This window comes from Ursus arctos, unplaced genomic scaffold (genome assembly GCF_023065955.2).
Source record: "Ursus arctos isolate Adak ecotype North America unplaced genomic scaffold, UrsArc2.0 scaffold_21, whole genome shotgun sequence".
NCBI classification, from domain to species: domain Eukaryota; kingdom Metazoa; phylum Chordata; class Mammalia; order Carnivora; family Ursidae; genus Ursus; species Ursus arctos.
In genome coordinates this window covers 29,054,408-29,075,954 of record NW_026622886.1, presented here as the reverse complement: position 1 = coordinate 29,075,954, position 21,547 = coordinate 29,054,408, and the positions used below count along the sequence as shown (strand labels likewise).

General features: G+C 36.6%; 1 protein-coding gene across 10 annotated transcripts in view; it reads left to right on the top strand.

The window, feature by feature from the left end:
• Positions 1 to 21,547, top strand: part of METTL25 (methyltransferase like 25) — a 137,405-nt gene that overhangs the window by 75,230 nt on the left and 40,628 nt on the right. Inside the window, exon 9 of one of the 10 annotated variants that reach the window (XM_044384550.3) lies at positions 11,657 to 11,928. The exons of the other annotated variants lie outside the window; for them this stretch is intronic. Coding sequence (XP_044240485.2) covers positions 11,657 to 11,816 — 160 coding nt within the window. The 3' untranslated portion in view covers positions 11,817 to 11,928. Of the gene's footprint in view, positions 1 to 11,656; positions 11,929 to 21,547 lie in introns of those variants that run through there. 10 annotated transcript variants of the gene reach the window in all.

Here is a 21,547-nt window from a genome sequence, read left to right as displayed (position 1 = left end):
TTTTTCCATGATATTGGTTCAGTAAGTGCTGTACTCAAGCTTACATTTGCAATTCTGGCAAGTTTCATGAATATCCTCTTGCTAATTACAATTTTAGGATTCTGATAGCCATTTGATTGTAATAGGATTATTCTTCAAGTTAAAATAGGACAATTTTGAGGTTCTCAAAAATGAATCCACACTTATTAACAGACATAGAAACTATTTTTAGATTAGTTATTTTGTCTGTAGGAGAGAAAATTACATTTTTTTTACTGATAGAAATTATGACATATAAATACTACATACCCATTGGTTTAAACTATCATTTCTGTGTAGATAACTCCCAAATCTGATTGCAGACTCCATTCTCTTTTCCCTGTTTACCAATCTTCAGAATTGTCTACAAGTGAATTTCTCATGCTTTCTGAACTACTGAGAAGTAGTTCCCTCTCTTGAGTTCACCACAAGATACTAACCTGGTTGAAAAAAGCCACATAATTTTGCAAATATTGCAAATATTGACTGCCTGCCTCTTTTGAGACCTCAAATCTCTATAAATTTTTTTATTCTCCTAATGACAACTTAAAATTGTCTCCATTTTTTTTTAATCTTTCTTCTCACTTAAAAATTAAACACCCTCCATGTTCCTCCCTTCTTTTACTACATAGAAGATAGATGGTTTGTATTATAAGACTTCTTTCATTCCAGAGCCTGATTGACCTTTCAGCCACATTTGACCATTCGATAATTTTTTTCTCCAAACTCTTGTCCTCCTTCTCTTCCATTAAGTTGCTTCTGAGTTTCTTTTTCCTACTGTGCACAGTCTTCTATTTCCTGAAAGGTTCTTGTTCTTACTCATCTCCTACGTATAGCTAGACATTCTCTAATATTTTTATACTCCACTCCTGCTCTTAATATTCCCTCTTTCTCTTAAGAATTACCCTCACAACTGATATCTTGAATCAGGTATCCATTCCCACCACTTTCATTTAAGTACATTACTGATCAGATTCAGCATATCCAAAAACCAAAGTCAACTCCCCACAATTCTAGTCTCTTTCTTTCTTCTCATGACTTCTTTTGTTAAACCTAGGAGTGCCATGACCATTATCAAGCTTTAGAAATCTTAATTATATTTAATTTTATTCTTCTTCCATCATCAGGCCACATATTCTTGATAGTTGCCAAGACTTACACGTTGTTATTTTTTCAACCCAGCAATTAATTTATTGTATGACAGGCAGCCTGTTAGGTTCTGGTTGCATAGGATATATTGTCCACACAGAAATATTTCGTATTCTAGTCAGGATAGCATGTGCAAAAAACAAAGACAGTGATAGAAACCCGTTTCCAGTAACGGCAGACTAGATCATTAGAACCAACTCTCCTTCTGAGAAAAGTGAAAAACATTGAAGGGGTGTGTGTGTGTTTATATATGTGTGTGTATGTATTTGTTTTTAATTGGTTTAAGAATATCACAGACCTATCAAGAAAGTTAAGAATTATAGGGCCGGGAGTGATTTCACCAAGATGACAACATAGGTTGTTCCTGACTTTGCTCCCCCTCACAAGAACAACCAACAACTATTACAAAACAAGACACCATTGAAAGAATCCTAGAACATGGGGGTGAGGCTGAAGCACCTCCCTGTACCTCAGAGACCAAGACAGACTTCATCAGAAGGGCAAGAGAAGCAGCTACATGTTGACCACATTGCTTCTCCCCTCAGGCCAGTGCAGCAGCACATGGAGAGGTCTCCCCTGAGCCTCTGGTTCCTCCAGTGGGAAAAGAACCCAGGGAGAACAGCCACCCCATCAGCATTGGGGGTTACTTTGTGAAAGCCCATACTCTGATCTTGCCCCACAGTTATTGCAGGGAAGTCTGTGGGGCTCAACCACTGAGAATCTGACTGGGATAGAAAAGGGGGAAGGGGCTTGCAACAATCAGCACATAGATATTGGCAGACCAAGTTCATACCTGTAGTGCCCAAGTAATAATCCCAACTGGTGGATTTGCTCATCTGCAGAACCAAGTCAGGGGCTCACTTTGACCAGGAAACTCAGTGGGGTGCATATCTGACTGATTCAGATTCTCAAATGAGGAGTTTTGCCATCCCTAGAATCTGGTTTGCCCACTCCCAGGCAGGGGGCTGAATCACAGCCCCACCCACTGTTGAGAGTATCTTCTGGTCCCACCTGACCATGGAACATGTCGCGTTGGTGGCAACTTCTGGAAGCTCAGTAGCACTCCAGCCAGGAGGCAGGCTGGCAGAGCTGATCCACCCCAGAGCAAATGCAGTACCAAGTACAAAGAATTGTTTTATTATGCAAGGCAGGAAGATTAATTCAATCAAGAGCGAAACTGGAGAGCCTATTTGGGAACTAGAATATTGGAAAATTTGGAGAGTAGCCTGGAGTAGTCTCTTCCCTCCTGCCCAGTTAAGGGAGCTGACACATAACACCAGTGTGGAATGTGTCTTTTGCCCATCTGACCAAAATGGTTGGCAACAACTCCTGGAAGGTGTGTGGTCCAGCAATGCTTGAGTCTAGAGAAAGGCAAAGGCAATAGTTTACAAAGCAAAGCCAGTGGCCCTCTTCAGCTAGGGAACTTGGGGAGCAGATTGGCTTGAGTTAAGACAACAAGGAGCTTGGGGCGCCTGGGTGGCACAGCGGTTAAGCGTCTGCCTTCGGCTCAGGGCGTGATCCCGGCGTTATGGGATCGAGACCCACATCAGGCTCCTCCGCTATGAGCCTGCTTCTTCCTCTCCCACTCCCCCTGCTTGTGTTCCCTCTCTCGCTGTCAAATAAATAAATAAAATCTTAAAAAAAAAAAAAAAAAGACAACAAGGAGCTTTCCCAACTTTAGAGAGCACCGAATCCTATCTGTTAGACCCCAGGGAGCACCAGAGCTCTCCCAGCTTTAGAGTTGCTTCTCTCACTGCACCTGGGCAAGGAATCTAATTCATAGACCCACTCATTGCTGAATACAGCCTTCAGCCTGTCCAACCAGGGAACCTAACCAGAACACACAGGAAGCTGCATAGCCCATTCAACAGCCCTACTTATAGTCACACTTGAACACAGAGCACTGCCCACGTCATCCCTTATCTGCAGAACAAAACTAGTGACATCACCTGACGAGGGAATTCAGTGCATGCTCTGGCCTGATTTGGGTCCCCAGACAATGAGCTATATAGGCCCTGGGTCTTATCCTGCTTCCCTTCTGTGGCAAGAAAGTTAATTCATAGCCCCGTATACTGCTGAATATAGTACCCAGTAGTAACCATCTAGTTAGCCTGACTAGAGAATCCAGGCAATCATGGAATCCATTCCACAGCCTCACTCAAGTAGAGAACCAAGCCAACATTCCTATACAACTATTCTCAACCAGAGGCACACTCCCCATCCCCATCCTCAGAGCTTGAACAGTTGCCTTACCCCAAAATAGACCATAACAGCAGTCCCTGCTACCTGTGGATGTTACCAGTAGACAGAAACCCAAACTGAGGTGACTGGTAAAAAACAGTCTCTATCAAAGAAAACCTGTGAAGTCTGAAAGAGGAGCCCAGTTACTCCAGTGCTCAAAAACCAACATAAGGAATCAAGGGTCATGAAAAATCAGACAAATATACCACCAAAGGAAACTAATACAGTTCCAATAACTGATCTTAAAGAAATGGATATCTAGCAGTTGTCAAAGAATTCAAAATAATCCTCTTAAGGAAATTTAGTGAACTACAAGAAAACACAACCAAATAAACAAAATTCAGAAAACAATGCATGAACAAAATGAGAATTTTGAAAAGGAAAAAGCAGCCATCAAAAAAGAAAAAATCCTAGAGTTGAAAAGTACAGTTGACCCTTGAACAACATGGGTTTGAACTGCACAGATTCACTTACACACAGATTTTTTTCATAAATACAGTACAGTACTGTAAATGTATTTTCCTTATGACCTTGTTAATAACATTTTTCTCTAGCTTACTTTATTGTAAGAATACAGTATACAATACATATAAAATATAAAATACATTTTGATCAACTGTTTATGTTATAAATAAGGCTTCAGTCACTAGTAGACTATTAGTAGTTACGTTTTGGGAGAGTCAAAAGTTACACATGGATTTTCAACTGCATAGGAGGTCAGTACCCTTAACCCCATGGCGTTCAAGGGTCTACTGTACAATAATTGAATGGAAGAATTCAATAGAGAGTTTCAATAATAGACTCATCCTTACAGAAGGAAGAATCAGTGACCCAGAGGATAGGACATTAGAAATTACCCAGTCAGAGAAGCAAAAAGGGAAAAGAATGAAGAAAGCCTATGGCAAAATGGGACAAATTAAAAAGGAATAATGTTAGTATTGTAAGAATTCCAGATCAGAAACAAAGACACAGAAAGTATACTTAAGGCAACAATGGCTGAAAACGTCTCAGACGTGGTGAGAGAAGAGGACATCCTGATCTATGAAATCCAAAGGAACTCATATAGGTTGAACCCAAGTAGTATTACAAGGCATAATTAAGTTGTCAAAAGTCAAAGATAAAGAATTTTAAGAGCAACAATAGAAGAGAGGGGTTATATACAAATTATAGCCTCCCATAAGAATGTTGGCAGATTTTTCAACAGAAACTTCTCAGGCCGGAAGAGAATGGAATGACATATTGAATATACTGACAGAAAATAATTGTCAAACAAGAATTCTATACCTGGCAAAGCTGTCCATTAGAAACAAAGAAGGGATAAAGTCTTTTCTGAACAGACAAAAGCTGAAGGAGCTCTTTGCCACTAGACCTGCCTCATAAGAAATGCTAAATACAAATTCTTAGAATGGAAGTACAGGAACATTAAATCATAAAAATATAGTGTAAATCACTGATAATGGTAAATATATAGTCATAGTTATATTCTGCAATGTAGAATAGAGGTGCATGGTTCACTTATAACTCCAATACAAAAGTTTTAAAAAAGTAGTAAAAGTAACCACGACTATCTATAATAATCTATTATTAATTACACAATATAAAAAAACTTAAATTGTAACAAAAAAATGTAAGGGGGAGGAGAAATAAAAGTGAAAAGTTTATGATTTCTATTGAAATTAAGTTGTTATCAATTTAAAATAGGGTGTTACAAGTTTAAAATGTGTGTCAGAGTAACCACAAGGAAAAATCTTGTAATAGTTGCATAAAAGAACACAATAAAGAAGTTAAAGCATACAGATACCAAAAGACATCAAAACAAAAGACAGCAGGAGAAAAAACAAGGAACAAAACAACCATAAAATGTCTACAAAACAACCATAAAACGTTAACAAAATGGCAATAGCAATTACCTGTCAATAATTACTTTAAGTGAAAATGGATTAAATTCTCCAGTTGAATGAAAATGAGTTAAATTCTCCAGTTGAAAAACATAGAGTTGTTGAATGTATTTAAAAAGAAAGAAAGAAAGAAAAAAGAAAAAAGAAAGAAGGAAAGAAGCCAGATCCAACAAAATATTGCCTATAAGAGATTCACTTTCACCTTAAAACACCCACAGACTTAGAGCAAAGGGATGGAAAAAGATATTTCAAGCAAATGGTAATCAAAAAGAAGCAGAGGTAGCTATACTTATAGCAGACAAAATAGTCTTTAAAATAAAATGGTAAAAATAGACACTCTCATTGTCATTTATATAATGATAAAGGGGCCAATCCACCAAAAAGATTGAACAGTTGTAAATATTTATGTCCCCAGTATTGGAGCAACTAAATATATAAAGCCAAAATTAACAGAGCTAAAAGGAAAAATAAATAGTAATAAAAGAATAGTTGGACACTTTTAATCCCCACTCTCAATACTGGCTAGATCATTCAGATAGAGAAGCAATAAGAAAACAGATTTGAACATTCTAGACCAAATGGACTTAACAGACATGTACAGAACACTCTATTCAACAACAGCAAAATACACATACTTTTCAAGTGCGCATGAAACATTTTATAGGTTAATCATATGTTAGGCCACAAAACAAGACTTAGCAAATTCAAGAAGATTGAAGTCATATGATTTGTGCCCAGTGACATAAAATTATAAATGTGAAAATTGAAAACTGGAAAATTCACAAATACATGAAAATTAATATCAAAGAAGATATTAAAAAGTTTCTTGAAACAAATAAAAATGGAAATACAGTATATACCAGATCTTATGGGATGCAGTGAAAACAGTTCTAAGAGGGAAGTTCTTAGCAATAAATGCCTACATTAAGAAACAAGAAAGATCCCAAATACCCTAACTCCGTGATTTAAGGAACTATAAAAAAAAAAATTGAACCCAAAGTTAGAAGAAAAGAACTAATAAAGATCAAAACAGAAATAAGTGAAATAGAGAACAGAAAAAGAATAGAACAGATTACCCAAACTGAGAGTTGGTTCTTTGAACAGGTAAACAAAATTGACAAAACTTTTTTTTGAGGGGGAGATTAAGAGAGAGCGTGAGCGGGGAGTCAGGGAGAAGGAGAGAGAGAATCTTAAGCAGGCTCCACACACATTGCAGAGCGGGGCTTAATCCCACAACCCTGAAATCATGACCTAAGCCAAAATCAAGAGTCAGACACTTAACTGATTGAGCCACCCAGGGACCCCCAAAATTGACAAACCTTTTGCTAGAATAACCAAGGAAAAAAGAGAAAGGATCCAAATCAATAAAAATTGTAAATGAAAAAGGAAGCATTGCAACTGATACCACAGAAATTCAAGGATCAAAAGAGGCTACTATGACAACTATATGCCAACAAACTGAACAACTTAAAAAATGGAAAAATTCTTATAAACATACAACTTATGAAGACTGAATCAGGAAGAAATAGAAAGTCTGAATAGACAAATTACCAGTAAGAAGATTAAATCAGTCGAGGCGCCTGGGTGGCACAGTCGTTAAGCGTCTGCCTTCGGCTCAGGGCGTGATCCCAGCGTTCTGGGATCGAGCCCCACATCGGGCTTCTCTGCTAGGAGCCTGCTTCTTCCTCTCCCACTCCCCCTACTTGTGTTCCCTCTCTCGCTGGCTGTCTCTCTCTCTGTCAAATAAATAAATAAAATCTTTAAAAAAAAAAAAAAAAAAAGAAGATTGAATCAGTAATCGAAACCTCTCAATGAAGAAAGCCCCAGCCCAGGACCAACTATCTTCACTGGTGACATTTAAGAAACATTTATTTATTTATTTTTGAAGATTTTATTTATGTATGTATTTTAGAGAGCACGTGCATGAGTGAGCACACATGCGAGTGGGGGGCGGGGCAGAGGGGGAGAGAGAGAGAAAATCCCAAGTAACTCTGTGCTGAGCATGGAGCGATACTTGGGGTTCGATCCCACCACCCTGAAATCATGACCTGAGCCAAAACCAAGAGTCAGACGCTTAACCAACTGAGTTACCCAGGTGCCCCTTTTATGAAGCATTTAAAGAGGAATGAGCATCAGTTCTTCTCAAACCTTTCTAAAAAACCCCAAAGGAGGGAACATTCCCAAACTTACTTTATGAGGCCAGCATTATCCTGATGCCAAAACCAGGAAAGACACTGTTGTAAAGAAAACTACTTGCCAATATCCCTGATGAGTATAAATATAAAAATTCTCAATAAAGTACTACTAAACCAAATTCAGTAGTACGTTAAAGGGACCATTCACCATGATCAAGTGGGATTTATCCTAGGGATACAAGGATGGCTCAACATATGCAAATCAATCAGTGTGATACATTAATAGAATGGAAGAGTCATGATCTTGTAACTAGACACAGAAAAAGCATTTGACAAAATTCAGCATCCATTTATGATAAAACTCTTAAGTTCAGCATGGAACGCATTTATCTCAGCATAATAAAGGCCATAGATGGCAAACCCGCAGCTAATATTGTATTCAGTGGTGAAAGGTAGAAAGCTTTCTGCTAACATCAGGAATAAAAGAAGTCTGCCCACTCTCACCACTCTTTTTCAACATGGTGCTGGAAGTACTAGTTAGAGCAATCAAACAAGAAAAAGAAATAAAAGGAATCAGAATTGGAAAAGAAAAAGTTAAAAAGTTAAATTGTGTCTATTTGCAAATGACATGATTTTATATATAAAAAATCCTAAAGATTCAGTGAAAGAAACTGAATTCAATAAAGTTGCAGGATACAAAATCAGCATACAAAAATCTATACCCTAACAATAAATTTTCTGAAAAAGAATTAAAGAAACAGGGAAATGCAAATACAATAGCATCAAAAACAATAAAATAGGAATAAATTTAACCAAGAGGGTGAAAGATCTCTACTCTGAAAACTACCAAACGCTGATGAAAGAAATCAAGGAAAACACAAATAAATGAAAAGATATCCCATGTCCACAGATTGGAAGAATCAATATTGTTAAAATGTCAATACTACCAAAAGCCATCTAGATTCAGTGCAAATCCCTATCAAGATTCCAATGACTTTTTTTTTTTAAGTAGAAAAAACACTCCTTAAATTTATATGGAACCACAAAAGACCCTGAGTAGCCAGAGAATTCCTGAGAAAGAATAACAAAGGAGGAGAGAGCATACTTCCTGATTTCAAGCTGTACTCATAAAAACAAGATGGTACTGGCATTAAAAACAGACCAATAGACCAATGAAACAGAACTGAGAGCCCAGAAATAAATGGAAGCGTATATAGTCAATATTTGGCAAGGGAGCCAGGAATACCCAATGGAGAAAAGACAGTCTCTTCAATAAATGGTGCTGGGATAACTGGATATTCACACGTAAAAGAATGAAACTGGACCCATATCTTACACCACTCACAAAAATTAACTCAAAATTTAAGTGTAAAATCTGAAACCATGGAACTCCTGTAACAAAACATAGGATAAAGCTCCTTGACATGGGTGTTGGTAATGATTTTTTTGTTATGACAGCTAAAGTACAAGCAACAAAATAAAAAATAAGCAAATGTGACTACATCAAACTAAATAGTGTCTGCACAGCAAAATAAACCATCTACAAAGTGAAAAAAAACCTATAGAATGGGAAAATATATTTGCAAACCATATAACTGTTTTATAAAGAACTCATACAACTTGGTAACAACAACAAAATTTTTAGTGAACAAAGGGCCTGAATAGACATTTCTCCAAAGATAGACAAAAGGCCAGCAAGTACATGGAAAGATACCCAACATCATTAGTCATTAGCGAAATGCAAATTAAAACCACAATGAGATTGGGGTGCCTGAGTGGCCCAGTCAGTTAAGTGTCCGACTTGGTTTTGGCTTAGTTCATGATCTCAGGGTTATGAGATCAAGCCCTGCATCAGCTCCATGCTCAGTGTGGAGTCTGCTTGAGTTTCTCTCTCTCTCTCTCTCTCTCAAATAAATAAATAAATAAATCTTTAATAAAAGAAAACCACAATGAGATCACCTCACACCTGTTAGAATGGCCATCATCAAAAAGATAAGAGATAACGTGTTGGCGTGGATATGGAGAAAAGGGAATCCTTGTACACTGTTGGCGGAATTATAAATTGGTACCACCACTGTTGAAAACAGTATAAAGAATCCTCAGAAAATCACAAAACTATCAGATGATCTAGCATTTTCATCTTTGGTAATATATCTGAAGGAAATGAATATACTAACTCAAAAAGATATCTGTACCCCCATGTTCATAGCATCATTATTTACCATAGCTAAGATATGGGAACAACCTAAGTGTCCTTCTATGGATGAGGGGATAATGGAATGTTATTCAGCCATTATAAAATGAGGAAATCTTACCATATGTAACAACATGAGTGGACCTTGAAGGCATTATGCTAAGTGAAATAAGACAGAAAAGGATAAATATTGTATGATCTCACTTATATGTGGAATCTCAAAACAAAAGCAAATATAAACAAAAAACAACAAATTCATAGAAAGAGGTCAGACCTGTGGTTACCAGGGGCAGAGGACAGGGGGATAGGGAATTAGAGGGAGGTGACTATAAGGTACAAACTTTAGGTTATAAGATAAATAAATACAACACCATGACTGTAGCTAACTCTGCTATATGATATATAGAAAAGTTGTTAAGAGAGTAAATCCTCAGAGTTCTCATCCTAAGAGAAATTTTTTTCTTTTCCTTTTTTTAATTGTATCTATATGAGAAGATGGATGTTATAGCTGAACCTATTGTGATAATCATTTCATAATATATATAAATCAAACCATCATGCTGTACACCTTAAACTTGTATGCTAATTATTTCCCAGTAAAACTGGGGAAAAACGCTAAGTTCAGTGTTTATGTGGGTACTTGAATGTCACCATGTATCTTACGAAATTAGTTTATTCATACTTGAAGTGAATCCTTTTCTGAGACACTTGGAAAAAGTCAGGCCACTGTATGTTGTTAAGTCAAAATTAAATGTTAAAATACTTCTTGTTAATGGAAAACTACAACAACACAATAACAACAACAACAAACACTACAGGGAAAATATCTCGGAGAAGATGGGAATCAAGAGAGATAAGCCCAGCTTCTTCCAGGGCTGCATTTCCCCAGAAGCATCTGCCAATTCTTGAAAAGGCAGCTGTCTGACAGTTAACAAAGTAGACAGAGAAGGGGAGCAACAGCTTTCAATAGAGTAGCAGTTCTAGTGAGACAAATGTTAAAGTTCATGGCCTGCCCTAGGAGGAGGGCTCCATAGGCCAGGCACACAATTCATATCTTAAGTTAGGTCCGTAGTATGAATAAAGGTGAACTATAAATGAAACAGCCCTAAGGTGCTCTAAAGCCACACTTGGAATTATCTGAAGCTGTGATTAAAGTATTTCAGATTACTACTTTTTCTAGCTGCCTACTACTGGCAAATCCTCTCTGGACAAAAATAATATATATCTAGGCCCAAATTGTCACTGTAGTTTGATATATATAGCATTTGGCAAGAAACCCCAAATAACCAGCCATATGATGAAATAAGACATTACCAAAAACCAAGGTAAACTACATGCAACAGAAATGGACTCATTGGAGTTCAGAGAAAAGCTTAAAATAACAACTTAAGAAACTTCCACTTTGGGAAAATGGAATAGATATGCATTTTTCTATTTTTCTTGGTAACTACAATTAAAAATCTAGAACTATCTATAAAATATAAGAAGACTCTGAAAGAGTCTTGGAGAGAATAAGGCAAGCTAGCTCAAGATCTTAGGACCCAAGGAACAATATAGTGGGAGTTCCCTGGGTTTTCTTTTTGCCTTAAAAACCTTGTATTGGAGCTGAAGTAAACTGCAATCCAGAGATGACACTGGGCACATACCAAAAAAAAAAAGCCTCAGTAAAGAACCTTCTCTTTCTAGCCAAAGGACCAGGAAAGAGGGAGGCACAGGAAAACATTTCGACAGACCTACCATATTGTAGCCAGAAACCAAATAAAACATTGTGCCCCACCCCACCCATGTCAACAAAGGCCAAGTGGAGAGCCTAGACTTCCATCCTTGCCACACTGTAATGAGGTTCCTGAACACCATTTGTGGAATGGTGTCAGAGAATGCCAAGTAGGAAACTAGGCTTTCCTCCCCACCAGGTTGTAACAAGCACCCCACCACTGCTGCCACAGTGTCAGAGACCATGTGGGAATTTGAACTTCCTGCCCACCCAGCAGTAAAAAAGTGTTACACTCTCTCCCCACCAGTGTGCATCAAAGAAGCCCTAGCAGAGAGTCACCATTGCCCAGGAGTTACAAAGCCATCCCTACCACAGCATCAATGGAGAAGATGTGGGAAGCTGGAACTCCTAGCACTAACAAGGTGTCAAAAGAAGCTGGGTTATCTTCACACAAAACTTGTATATGAATGTTTGTGGCAGCTTTATTCATGGCATCCCAAACTGAAAATAACCCAGATGCCCTTCAGGTGGTAAATAGTTAAACAAACAGTGCTAATCTGTATCATGGCATACTAACCAGCAATAAAAAAAATAAAATAAATATAAAAAAATAAATAATAAAATAAATAAATAAATAAAAAATTGATATAACAACCTGGAAGAAATTACAAAAAAGATTATACTAAGTGAAAGAAAGCCAGTCCCAAGAGGTATATACTGTGCAATTCTGTTTACATAACATTCTTGAAGTGACAAAATTATAGAAATTTAGAAGAGGTTAGTTGTTTCTGGGGAAGAAAGAGTGAGATGGAAGGGAGTCAGGTGTGCTATAAAATAGCAACATGAGTGATCCTTGTGGTGATGGAAATGTTCTTTAACCTCACTGCATCAATGTCAGTATCCTGGTTGTGATACTATACTATCATTTCGCAAGATGTTACCATTATGAGACATTTCAGGAAGCTAGATAAAGGGAATAACTGTCTCTCTGAATTCTTTCCTACAATTGCATGTGAATCTACAATTATCCTAAAATAAATCTTTTTATTAAAAAGGTACTTAAAATATATGTTGAAATAAAAATATTTTGTCAGAGAACCAAAACATACAAAAAAATAACCCAAGTGAAAAGTCTGCAACTGAAAAATAAAATAATTGAAATTAAGAAATCTGTGGGTGGTATTAATAGCTTTGTAGACACAGCTGAAGAAATAATTAGTAAACTGGAAGACAGGTCAGAAGTAAACATCCACACTGGGGCTCCTGGGTGGCTCAGTCGTTAAGCGTCTGCCTTTGGCTCAGGGCGTGATCCTGGAGTTTTGGGATCAAGCCTGGCATCAGGCTCCTCTCCTGAGAGCCTGCTTCTTCCTCTCCCACGCCCCTGCTTGTGTTCCCTCTCTCGCTGGCTGTCTCTCTCTCTCTGTCAAATAAATAAATAAAATCTTAAAAAAAAAAAAAAGACGTAAACATCCACAGTGAAGCATGAAGAAACAGAAAGATGGAGAATACAAAAGAAAGACTAAGCTATGGAGAATACAGTGAATAGGCTTCACATACATGTTAGTTGGAGTTTGAGAAAAAAAGGAGAGAGCAAATAGGGCAGTAACAATATTAAGAATGTTCCAATATTGGGAAAAAAGACATAAGTCCAAGAAATTTAAGAAGTGCACTAGCCCCTTGGGGCACCTGGGTGGCTCAGTCGGTTAAGCATCTGCCTTCAGCTCAGGTCATGATTCCAGGGTCTTGAGATCGAGTCCCACATCAGGCTCCCTGCTCAGCGGGGAGTCTGCTTCTCCCTCTACTCTCCCTCTGTGCGCTCTCTATCTCAAATAAGTAAATAAAATCTTTAAAAAAAAGAAGTACACCAACCCCATGGAGAAGTGAATAGAGAAATTGCAGAGAAATGCAATTAAACAAAAAGATACCACTACACACCTATTAGAATATCAAAATCCAGAACACTGACAACAGTAAATGCTAGCAAGGATGTGGAACAATAAGAACTTGCATTCATTGCTGTGGGAATGCAAAATGAGACAGCAAGTTTGGAAGAGTTTGGTAGTTTCTTACAAAACTAAACCTACTCTTACCATATGATCCAGCAATCACACTCATTGGTATTGACCAGAGGAGTTGAAAACATGTCCACACAAAAATCTCCATGCTGATGTTTATAGCAACTTTATTCATAATTTCCCAAACTTGGATGCAACCAAGATATCCTTTAGTAGGAAAATGGATAAATTAACTGTGGTACATCCAGACAGTGTAACATTCATTATTCACAGAAAGAAAAAGAAGAAGTATGAGGCCACAAAAAGACATGGAAGATGCTTAAGTGTGTATTGCTAAATGAAAGAAGCCAATCTGAAAAGGCTGTATACATTAGGATTCCAATCATATGACATTCTGGAAAAGGCAAAACTATGGAGAGAATAAAAAGATCAAGGCTTGGGTTGGGATGAAGGATGAACAAGTGAAGCACAGAGGATTTTTAGGGCAGTGAAAATACTCTGATACCATAATGATGGTTACGTGTCATACATTTGTCAAGAAAGAGGTATGGGGGTACCTGACCAGGTACCAGAGTTAATTAAGGGTTAACCAACATAATCATTTAGTACTGAGACAGATAAATTCTTGCAACAATGAGGCCATTGTTAAAAATTAATTTGCTTTGGGAACACAAGAGCCTTTTTTGAGATGTTACTAGTTGAGAGGGAGCTCTTAAATGAATGGCCAAATATATGTTCATGAATAAAAACAATATTGTAAAAATGTCAGCTCTTCACAAAGTGATGGCTAGATTGTTGCAATTTAGTACATCTAAAGAATATCCCCAAAGTGTGTTAGTGTATGTATGCATGTGTGTTTGTTGTTTCAAAATATATGTGAGAGAGCTAAATAGCAAGTAAAGCCAAGACATTACTGAAGAAGAAAAACAAGGTTGAGAAACTTGTCTTACCAAATAGCAGCATTTTTTTTTTTTAACTATAGTGATTTAGATGACTGGCTAGTGGAACTAATAGTGCAGAACAAACCTTTTGTATATCATTTTTGATCATTAGAAGAGGGAGTACTCATTAAATAGTACTAGGAGAGTAGTTACTTTTACAGTTAAACAGTATACTAGTTTCCTTTGATGCTATAACATATTCCTACCAATTTAGTGGCTTAAAACCAAATAAATTTATTATCTAGCCCCCGGGAGGTCAGAAGTCCAAAGTGGGTTTCACTGTGCAACAATCAGGTAACTTCAGGGCTGCATTTCTTCTGGGGGCTCTAAGGGATAATCCATTTCTTTACCTTTGACAACTTTTAGAGGGCCCCTGCATACTTTGGCTCATAGCTCCTTCCTCAATCTTTAAAGCCCACAGCATAGCATCTTTAAATCTTTCTGTAATTCTGACATCTTTTCTGTTTCCCTCTTCCACTTTAAAAGATCCTTGAAATTACCTTGGGCCACCTGGATAATCCAGGATTCTCTATTTTAAATTCAGCAGATTAGAAAATTTAATTACATCTGCAACCTTAATTTCTCTTTCCATGTAATATATGCATAGGTTCTGCAGATTAGAATGTGGACATCTTTGTGGACCATTCTGCTCACTACACAAAAAAATGAAATTAATCTGAACCCCTACTTTACAACAAACACAAAAATCAATTCATAGTGAATTAAAATTTAACTATGAAAGGCAATACTGTAGTACTTTTAGAAGATAGTATTGAAGAATAGTTTTATGACCTGAGATAGGGGAAGGATTTCTCAAACTAAATATAAACCTGCAAATCTTAAAAGATTGAAAATTCAATCACATTAATATTTTTAAAGATTTTATTTATTTATTTGCCAGAGAGAGAGAGAGCATGCATATGAGAGAGCACAAGTGAAGGTGGGGCGAGGGGCAGAGGGGGAGGGATAAACAGACTCCCTGCTGGCTCAATCCCAGAACCCTGGAATCCTGACCCATGCTGAAGGCAGATACATGACTGACTGAGCCTCCCAGGTGCCCTTCGATCACATTAATATTAAGAACTTCACTTTTCAGATGTCATAGAAAGAATGGAAAGAAAAGTGACCACTGGTAGAAGCTAGTTGCAAGTCCTATAACTAGAAAAAAAACTGATAGCCAAAATATATAAAAAATTCCTGCAAATTCGTGGAAAAATTAATCTATGCTAAAGAAAAATAGTGAAAAGACTTGATTAGTCAGTTCATAAAGATGACACCCAATGAAGATAGGATAAGATGCTCAATCTTAATTAGTAATCAAGATAATGTTAAATGAAGCCACAATAGGATATTCTCTTTATAACCATGTGATATTGTGATTTGGAATAAGAAATACACACTTGGTCTTCATCCCTGTTCCTGGCCCAGAACTCATAAAAACCCTTGTAAATTCATAAGTGATAAGGGTACTTAGAGCATCTTTTGTTCTATGAAGTAACTCTGAGTGAGCTTCCGGATGGCTCCTGGTGTGGGACTGGTCAGCAGAAAGGCCAATCCATGATTAGAAGCTTGTAATTTTCAGACTTCCCCCTCTTCTCCAGAAAGGGATGAGGGGCTGGAAATGGAATTAAGAATTGACCATGCCTATGTGAGGAAACCTCCATAAGTATTCCAGTAGTATAGGGTATGGAGAGCTCTTAGGTTGGTGAACACAACATCCACCTACAAGGAAAATGATGCACTCCAACTCCATAGGAACAGAAGTTCTTATGCGTGGAACTCTCCCAGATATTGTGCTATGTATCTCTTCCTCTGGCTACCCATCTGTATTCTTTATCATATCCTTTAATAAACTGGGAGATGTAAGTGTTTCCTTGAGTCCTGTGAATGGTTCTAGGAAATAACTGAATCCAAGGGGAAGGAGAAAGTCATGGGAACCTAAAGTTTGTACCCTGGTTGGACAGACATTGTAAGTAACCTGGGTAACTACTACTTGCAGTTGGCATCTGAAGTGGGGAGGCAATCTAGTAGGATTGAGCCCTTAACCTATGGGATCAATGCTGTCTCTAGCTAGATAGTGCCAGAATTGATTTGAATTGTAGAATACCCAGCTGGTGTTGCAGAATTGCTTGGAAAACACACATATCCAGTGTCAGAAGCATTGTGAGTGTGCTCTTAGTCACAAGTGTTGTGAGAGTAAAGGAGAAAAACAAAAGGAGAATTTAGGTATTTCAAATTCAAAACATTAAATAAGCAAAAATTTAGAAGATTGACATTATCAAATGATAGGAAGAATGTAGAGCAACTAGAACTGTCCACATTGCTGGTGAGAGGGAAAAAAGTAGGTTTTCAATCCTTTGGAAAACAAGTTAGCACTACCCAATAAAGTAAAAAATGCCTAGTTGCCTAGTTAGTTTTACCTACTAATGTTGAAAATACTGTCTCAGAAGTTCCATGTCTAAGTATATATCCTAGAAATTCTTGTACATGTGCTCCCAGAGACTTCTACAAGAATGATCAATAGCAACAATATTTATAAGAGCAAAAATCTAGGAACCAAAAGTTCATTCATAAGAGAATGGATAAATTGTAGAATACTATGCCACAGCTAAAATGTATTAATTACAACTACATGCATCAGTGTAGATGAATCTTGTGAATATAAAAGTCATAGAAAAACTTCTACAGGATGGTTCCATTTGTATAATTCAAACAAGCACAACTGTCTAATTATTTAGGAACATAAATATATGATGAACAATAAAAAAATATAAGAATGATAAACACAAACAAGATTCAGTATTGTAGTTTCTTATGGGAGGGGGAACATTTGAGTAGACAGGGAGAGGAGATGGGGAAGATAATGGGTGCATAGGGATTTCAATGTCCTGGTAATGTTCTATTTTTTAAAGTTTGTATTGGGTACAAGGGTTCATTTTACTGACATTCTTTGTACTTTATACATATTTTATAAATACTTACATGTTTGTGTTCAATAGCCATAAAATTTTAGTTTCTTTTTAGGCTACAACCCAGGCTTAGTTAAGCAACATGTTATACTCATAGTATCTATTATAGTTACTTCATTATAGTGATAAGAAAAACTAAGATACAAGTGGTTAAAAACTTGCCTAAAGTCATGCAACCTGAAAAACTAGGATTAGGACTAAATTCATAGTCCGTAAGTATTTTCACTATCTCGTGCTTCTTTTTAATTTACATTTTTGGAATATTTTAAATATGATTTGAGTTGCACAGATCTTTTTATTAGGATTGTATAAACCAAGGTTAACTTGATTGGAATCTCTGTCCAGCAAGGGTACTAAAGTCAAGCACATTAACAAAATGAAGTGTAAAAATCATATGTTAATCTTAGTAGATACAGAAAAAGCATTTGACAAAATTGAACATCCATTTTTGATAAAAACTCTCATCAAAGTGGGTATAGAGGAAATGTACCTCAATGTAATAAAGGCCATATATGACTAGGTTACAGCTAATAACCATACTCAATAGTGAAAAGCTTAGAGCTTTTCCTTTAAGATCAGGAATAAGACAAGGATGCCCACTCTCAGCACTTTTATTCAGCATAGTATTAGAATTCCTAGCCAGAGAAGTAAGGCAAGAAAAAGAAATAAAAGACCCAAATTGGAAAGGAAGAAGTAAAACTGTCACTATTTGCAGATGACATGATTTTATAGAGAGAAGATCCTAAAGATTCAACTAAAAAACTGTTAAAATAAATGAATTCCGTAAAGTTGCAGGATATAAAATCAACATACAAAAGGTTGTTAAGTTTTTACACGCTAACAGTGAACTATCGGAAACAGAAGAAAATGATCCCATTTGCAATTGCATCAAGATGTACAGGGGCGCCTGGGTGGCACAGTCGTTGGGCGTCTGCCTTCGGCTCAGGGCGTGATCCCAGCGTTCTGGGATCGAGCCCCACGTCAGGCTCTTCCGCTGGGAGCCTGCTTCTTCCTCTCCCACTCCCCCTGCTTGTGTTCCCTCTCTCGCTGGCTGTCTCTCTCTGTCAAGTGGATAAATAAAATCTTAAAAAAAAAAAAAGGATGTATAAAATAAGAATAAATTTAACCAAGGAGGCAAAAGACCTATACACTGAAAGCTATAAGATATTGATGAAAGAAATTGAAGAATACACAAATAAATGGTAAGATATTCCATGCTCATAGATTGGAAGAATTAATATTGTAAAAATGACCATACTACCAAAAGCAATCTACAGATTCAATGCAATCCCTATCAAAATTCCAATGGAAATTTTCACAGAAATAGAAAATAATCCTAAAATTTGTATGGAATGGTAGTCAAAGCCATCTTGAGAAAGAAGAACAAAGCTGGAGGCATCATGCTTCCTGATTTCAAACTATATTATAAAGCTATAATAATCAAAACGGCATGGTGTTGGCATAAAAACAGGCACATAGAACAATTGAACAGACCAGAGAGCTCATGGGTAGACACCTATGCATATATGGTCAATTAATTTATGACAAAGGCAGTATGAATATCAATGAGGAAAAGACAGTCTCTTCACATGCCAAAGAATGAAACTAGACTACCAACTTACACTATACACAAAAATTAACTCAAAAATGGTTTAAAGACTTAAATGTAAACTTGAAACCGTACAACTCTTAGAAGAAAACATAGGCAATAAACTCCTTGACATCAGTTTTGGCAGTGGATTTTTGGATCTGACTTCAAAAGCAAAGGCAACAAAAGCAAAAACAAGTGGACTATATAAAACTAAAAAGCTTCTGCACAGCAAAGGAAATGATCAACAAAATGAAAAGGCAACCTACTGAATGTTTGCAAGTCATATATCCAAGTAAGGGGCTAATATCCAAAATATATAAAAACTCATACAGCTCAATAGCAAAAATACAATCCAATTAAAACATGGGTAAAGGACCTGAATACACATTTTTTCAAAGAAGACATACAGATGGCCAACAGGCATGTGAAAGGATGTTCGACCTCGCTAGTCATTAGGGAAATGCAGGTCAAAACCACTGTGAGATATCACCTCACACCTGTTAGAGTGAGTGCTATCAAAAAGGCAGGAAATAACAAGTGAGGATGCGGAAAAAGGGGAACACTGTGCACTGTTGGTGGGAGTATAAATTGGTGCAACCACTATGGAAAACAGTACGGACGTTCCTCAAAAAATTAAAAATAGAACTACCGGGGCGCCTGGGTGGCACAGCGGTTAAGCGTTTGCCTTCGGCTCAGGGCGTGATCCCGGCGTTATGGGATCGAGCCCCACATCAGGCTCCTCTGCTGTGAGCCTGCTTCTTCCTCTCCCACTCCCCCTGCTTGTGTTCCCTCTCTCGCTGGCTGTCTCTATCTCTGTCGAATAAATAAATAAAATCTTTAAAAAAAAAAAAAAAATAGAACTACCATATGATCCAACAATTTAACTTCTGGATATTTATTTGAAGAAAATGAAAACATTAATTTGAAAAGACATCTGTACCTTTATGTCCATTGCAGACTGTTTAACAATAGCCAAGATATGGCAACAACCTCAGTGTCCGCTGATGGATGAATGGGTAAAGAAACACACACACAATAGAATACTACTCAGCCATAAAAATGTATGGAATCTTCCATTTCTAAGAACAAGAATGGAACTTGAGGGCATCATTATAGTAAGTGAAATTAGTCAGGTAGAGAAAATAAATACCGTATGATTTTACTTATATATGGAATCTTAAAAAAGCAAAACAAATCAAAACAAAAGAAAATGAAAAACTGAGCTTGTAGATACACAGAACGCATTGGTAGTTGCCAGAGAAGAGGAGGGTGGGGAGTGGTCAAAATGGGTAAAGAGGATCGAAAGGTACAAACTTCCAATTATAAAATAAGTAAGTCACGGGGATATAATATACAGCATGGTGACTATTGTTTATTAATAATACTATATTGCTTACTGAAAGTTGCTAAGAGAGTAAATTTTAAAAGTTCTCATCACCGGAAAAAAAATGTTTTTGTAACTATGTATGGTTCATGTTAACTAGACTTGTGATCATTTCACGGTATATACAAAAATCAAGTCATTACCTTATATACCTGAAACTAATATAATCTTATATGTCAATTATACCTCAATTTTTAAAAAGTATGAATGCTAAAGACAGAAAATAAGGTTACCTAATTACTTCTTTCTCATTTTGCTTAATTTGTTTTCTTGTTAACTAAAATAGTGTGCAAGTGATGGACACTTTTAGAATATCCAAAATATTATTCTAAAAGTTTAAGTGTACTTGTTTATAGCCTAAGATTAGAAGTAAACTTTTTCATGGACTTAAATAATAGCATTTTTACTCTATTAATTTCAATTGTGATTGAGCATTTAACATTTATGTTCAAACTCGATAATTTATAGAAAACTCTTGGTTTTATAATTAGTTCTAATCTGGAAACTTTCTAAGGGGAATAAAATGTCAAAGAAGGAATCTCATGGTGTAAAAATCTCTTCAAACACTTAGAGAGCAGGGGAAATATATACACTTTACTCACAGTTATTCTCTTTCATATTGAGTATGGTATATAGCTGTACAATAAATATTATAATTTTTGATACCTTTGTATATTACCTAGTTTAATTTTTATTTTGACTTTTCTATAATCAAATAGAAAAGTTATAAACCAGATCACAAAAACTGGCTCACAAAATTAAAACTAATTGCTTACCCATAATGTGTGGCCAAATTGAAATTAGGAAGTCTGTGTCTTTTAAATTAAAGAGGAGTTTGAAGATTTTTGGAGTTTCCTTAACCATTCGCCATTTCAGCAAAATTTTATGTTGTGGATCTCAAGTCTTTCAATATGTATTAGCATAAAAAAGGCACAAAATAATTAATTTTATAAGTATTTTGCAGTGATGGAGAAACTGGATTTTGTCACTTTCTGTCCTGCATGTGCTTGTTTTCATTTATTTGGTATACATCTACTTCACATTTTCCTAAAATTTCCTACACTAATGTTGCCTCTTTGGAAAGTGCTACATGTAAACCATCTTCTTGCAATTGTATTTTTGGAAAAGCATGTGGGTGGTGTTGGATTCACTTGAGTAGAATTTTAATTAGAGCTACTGCATTCACTTTTATTAAAAGAAGGAATACTAATTCCTTTTTAGCATGCTGACCATGCTTTATTCTGACAGAGGGCCCCCTTTTAATTTGTTCTTCAAGTCCCATCATTTATCTTTCAGAA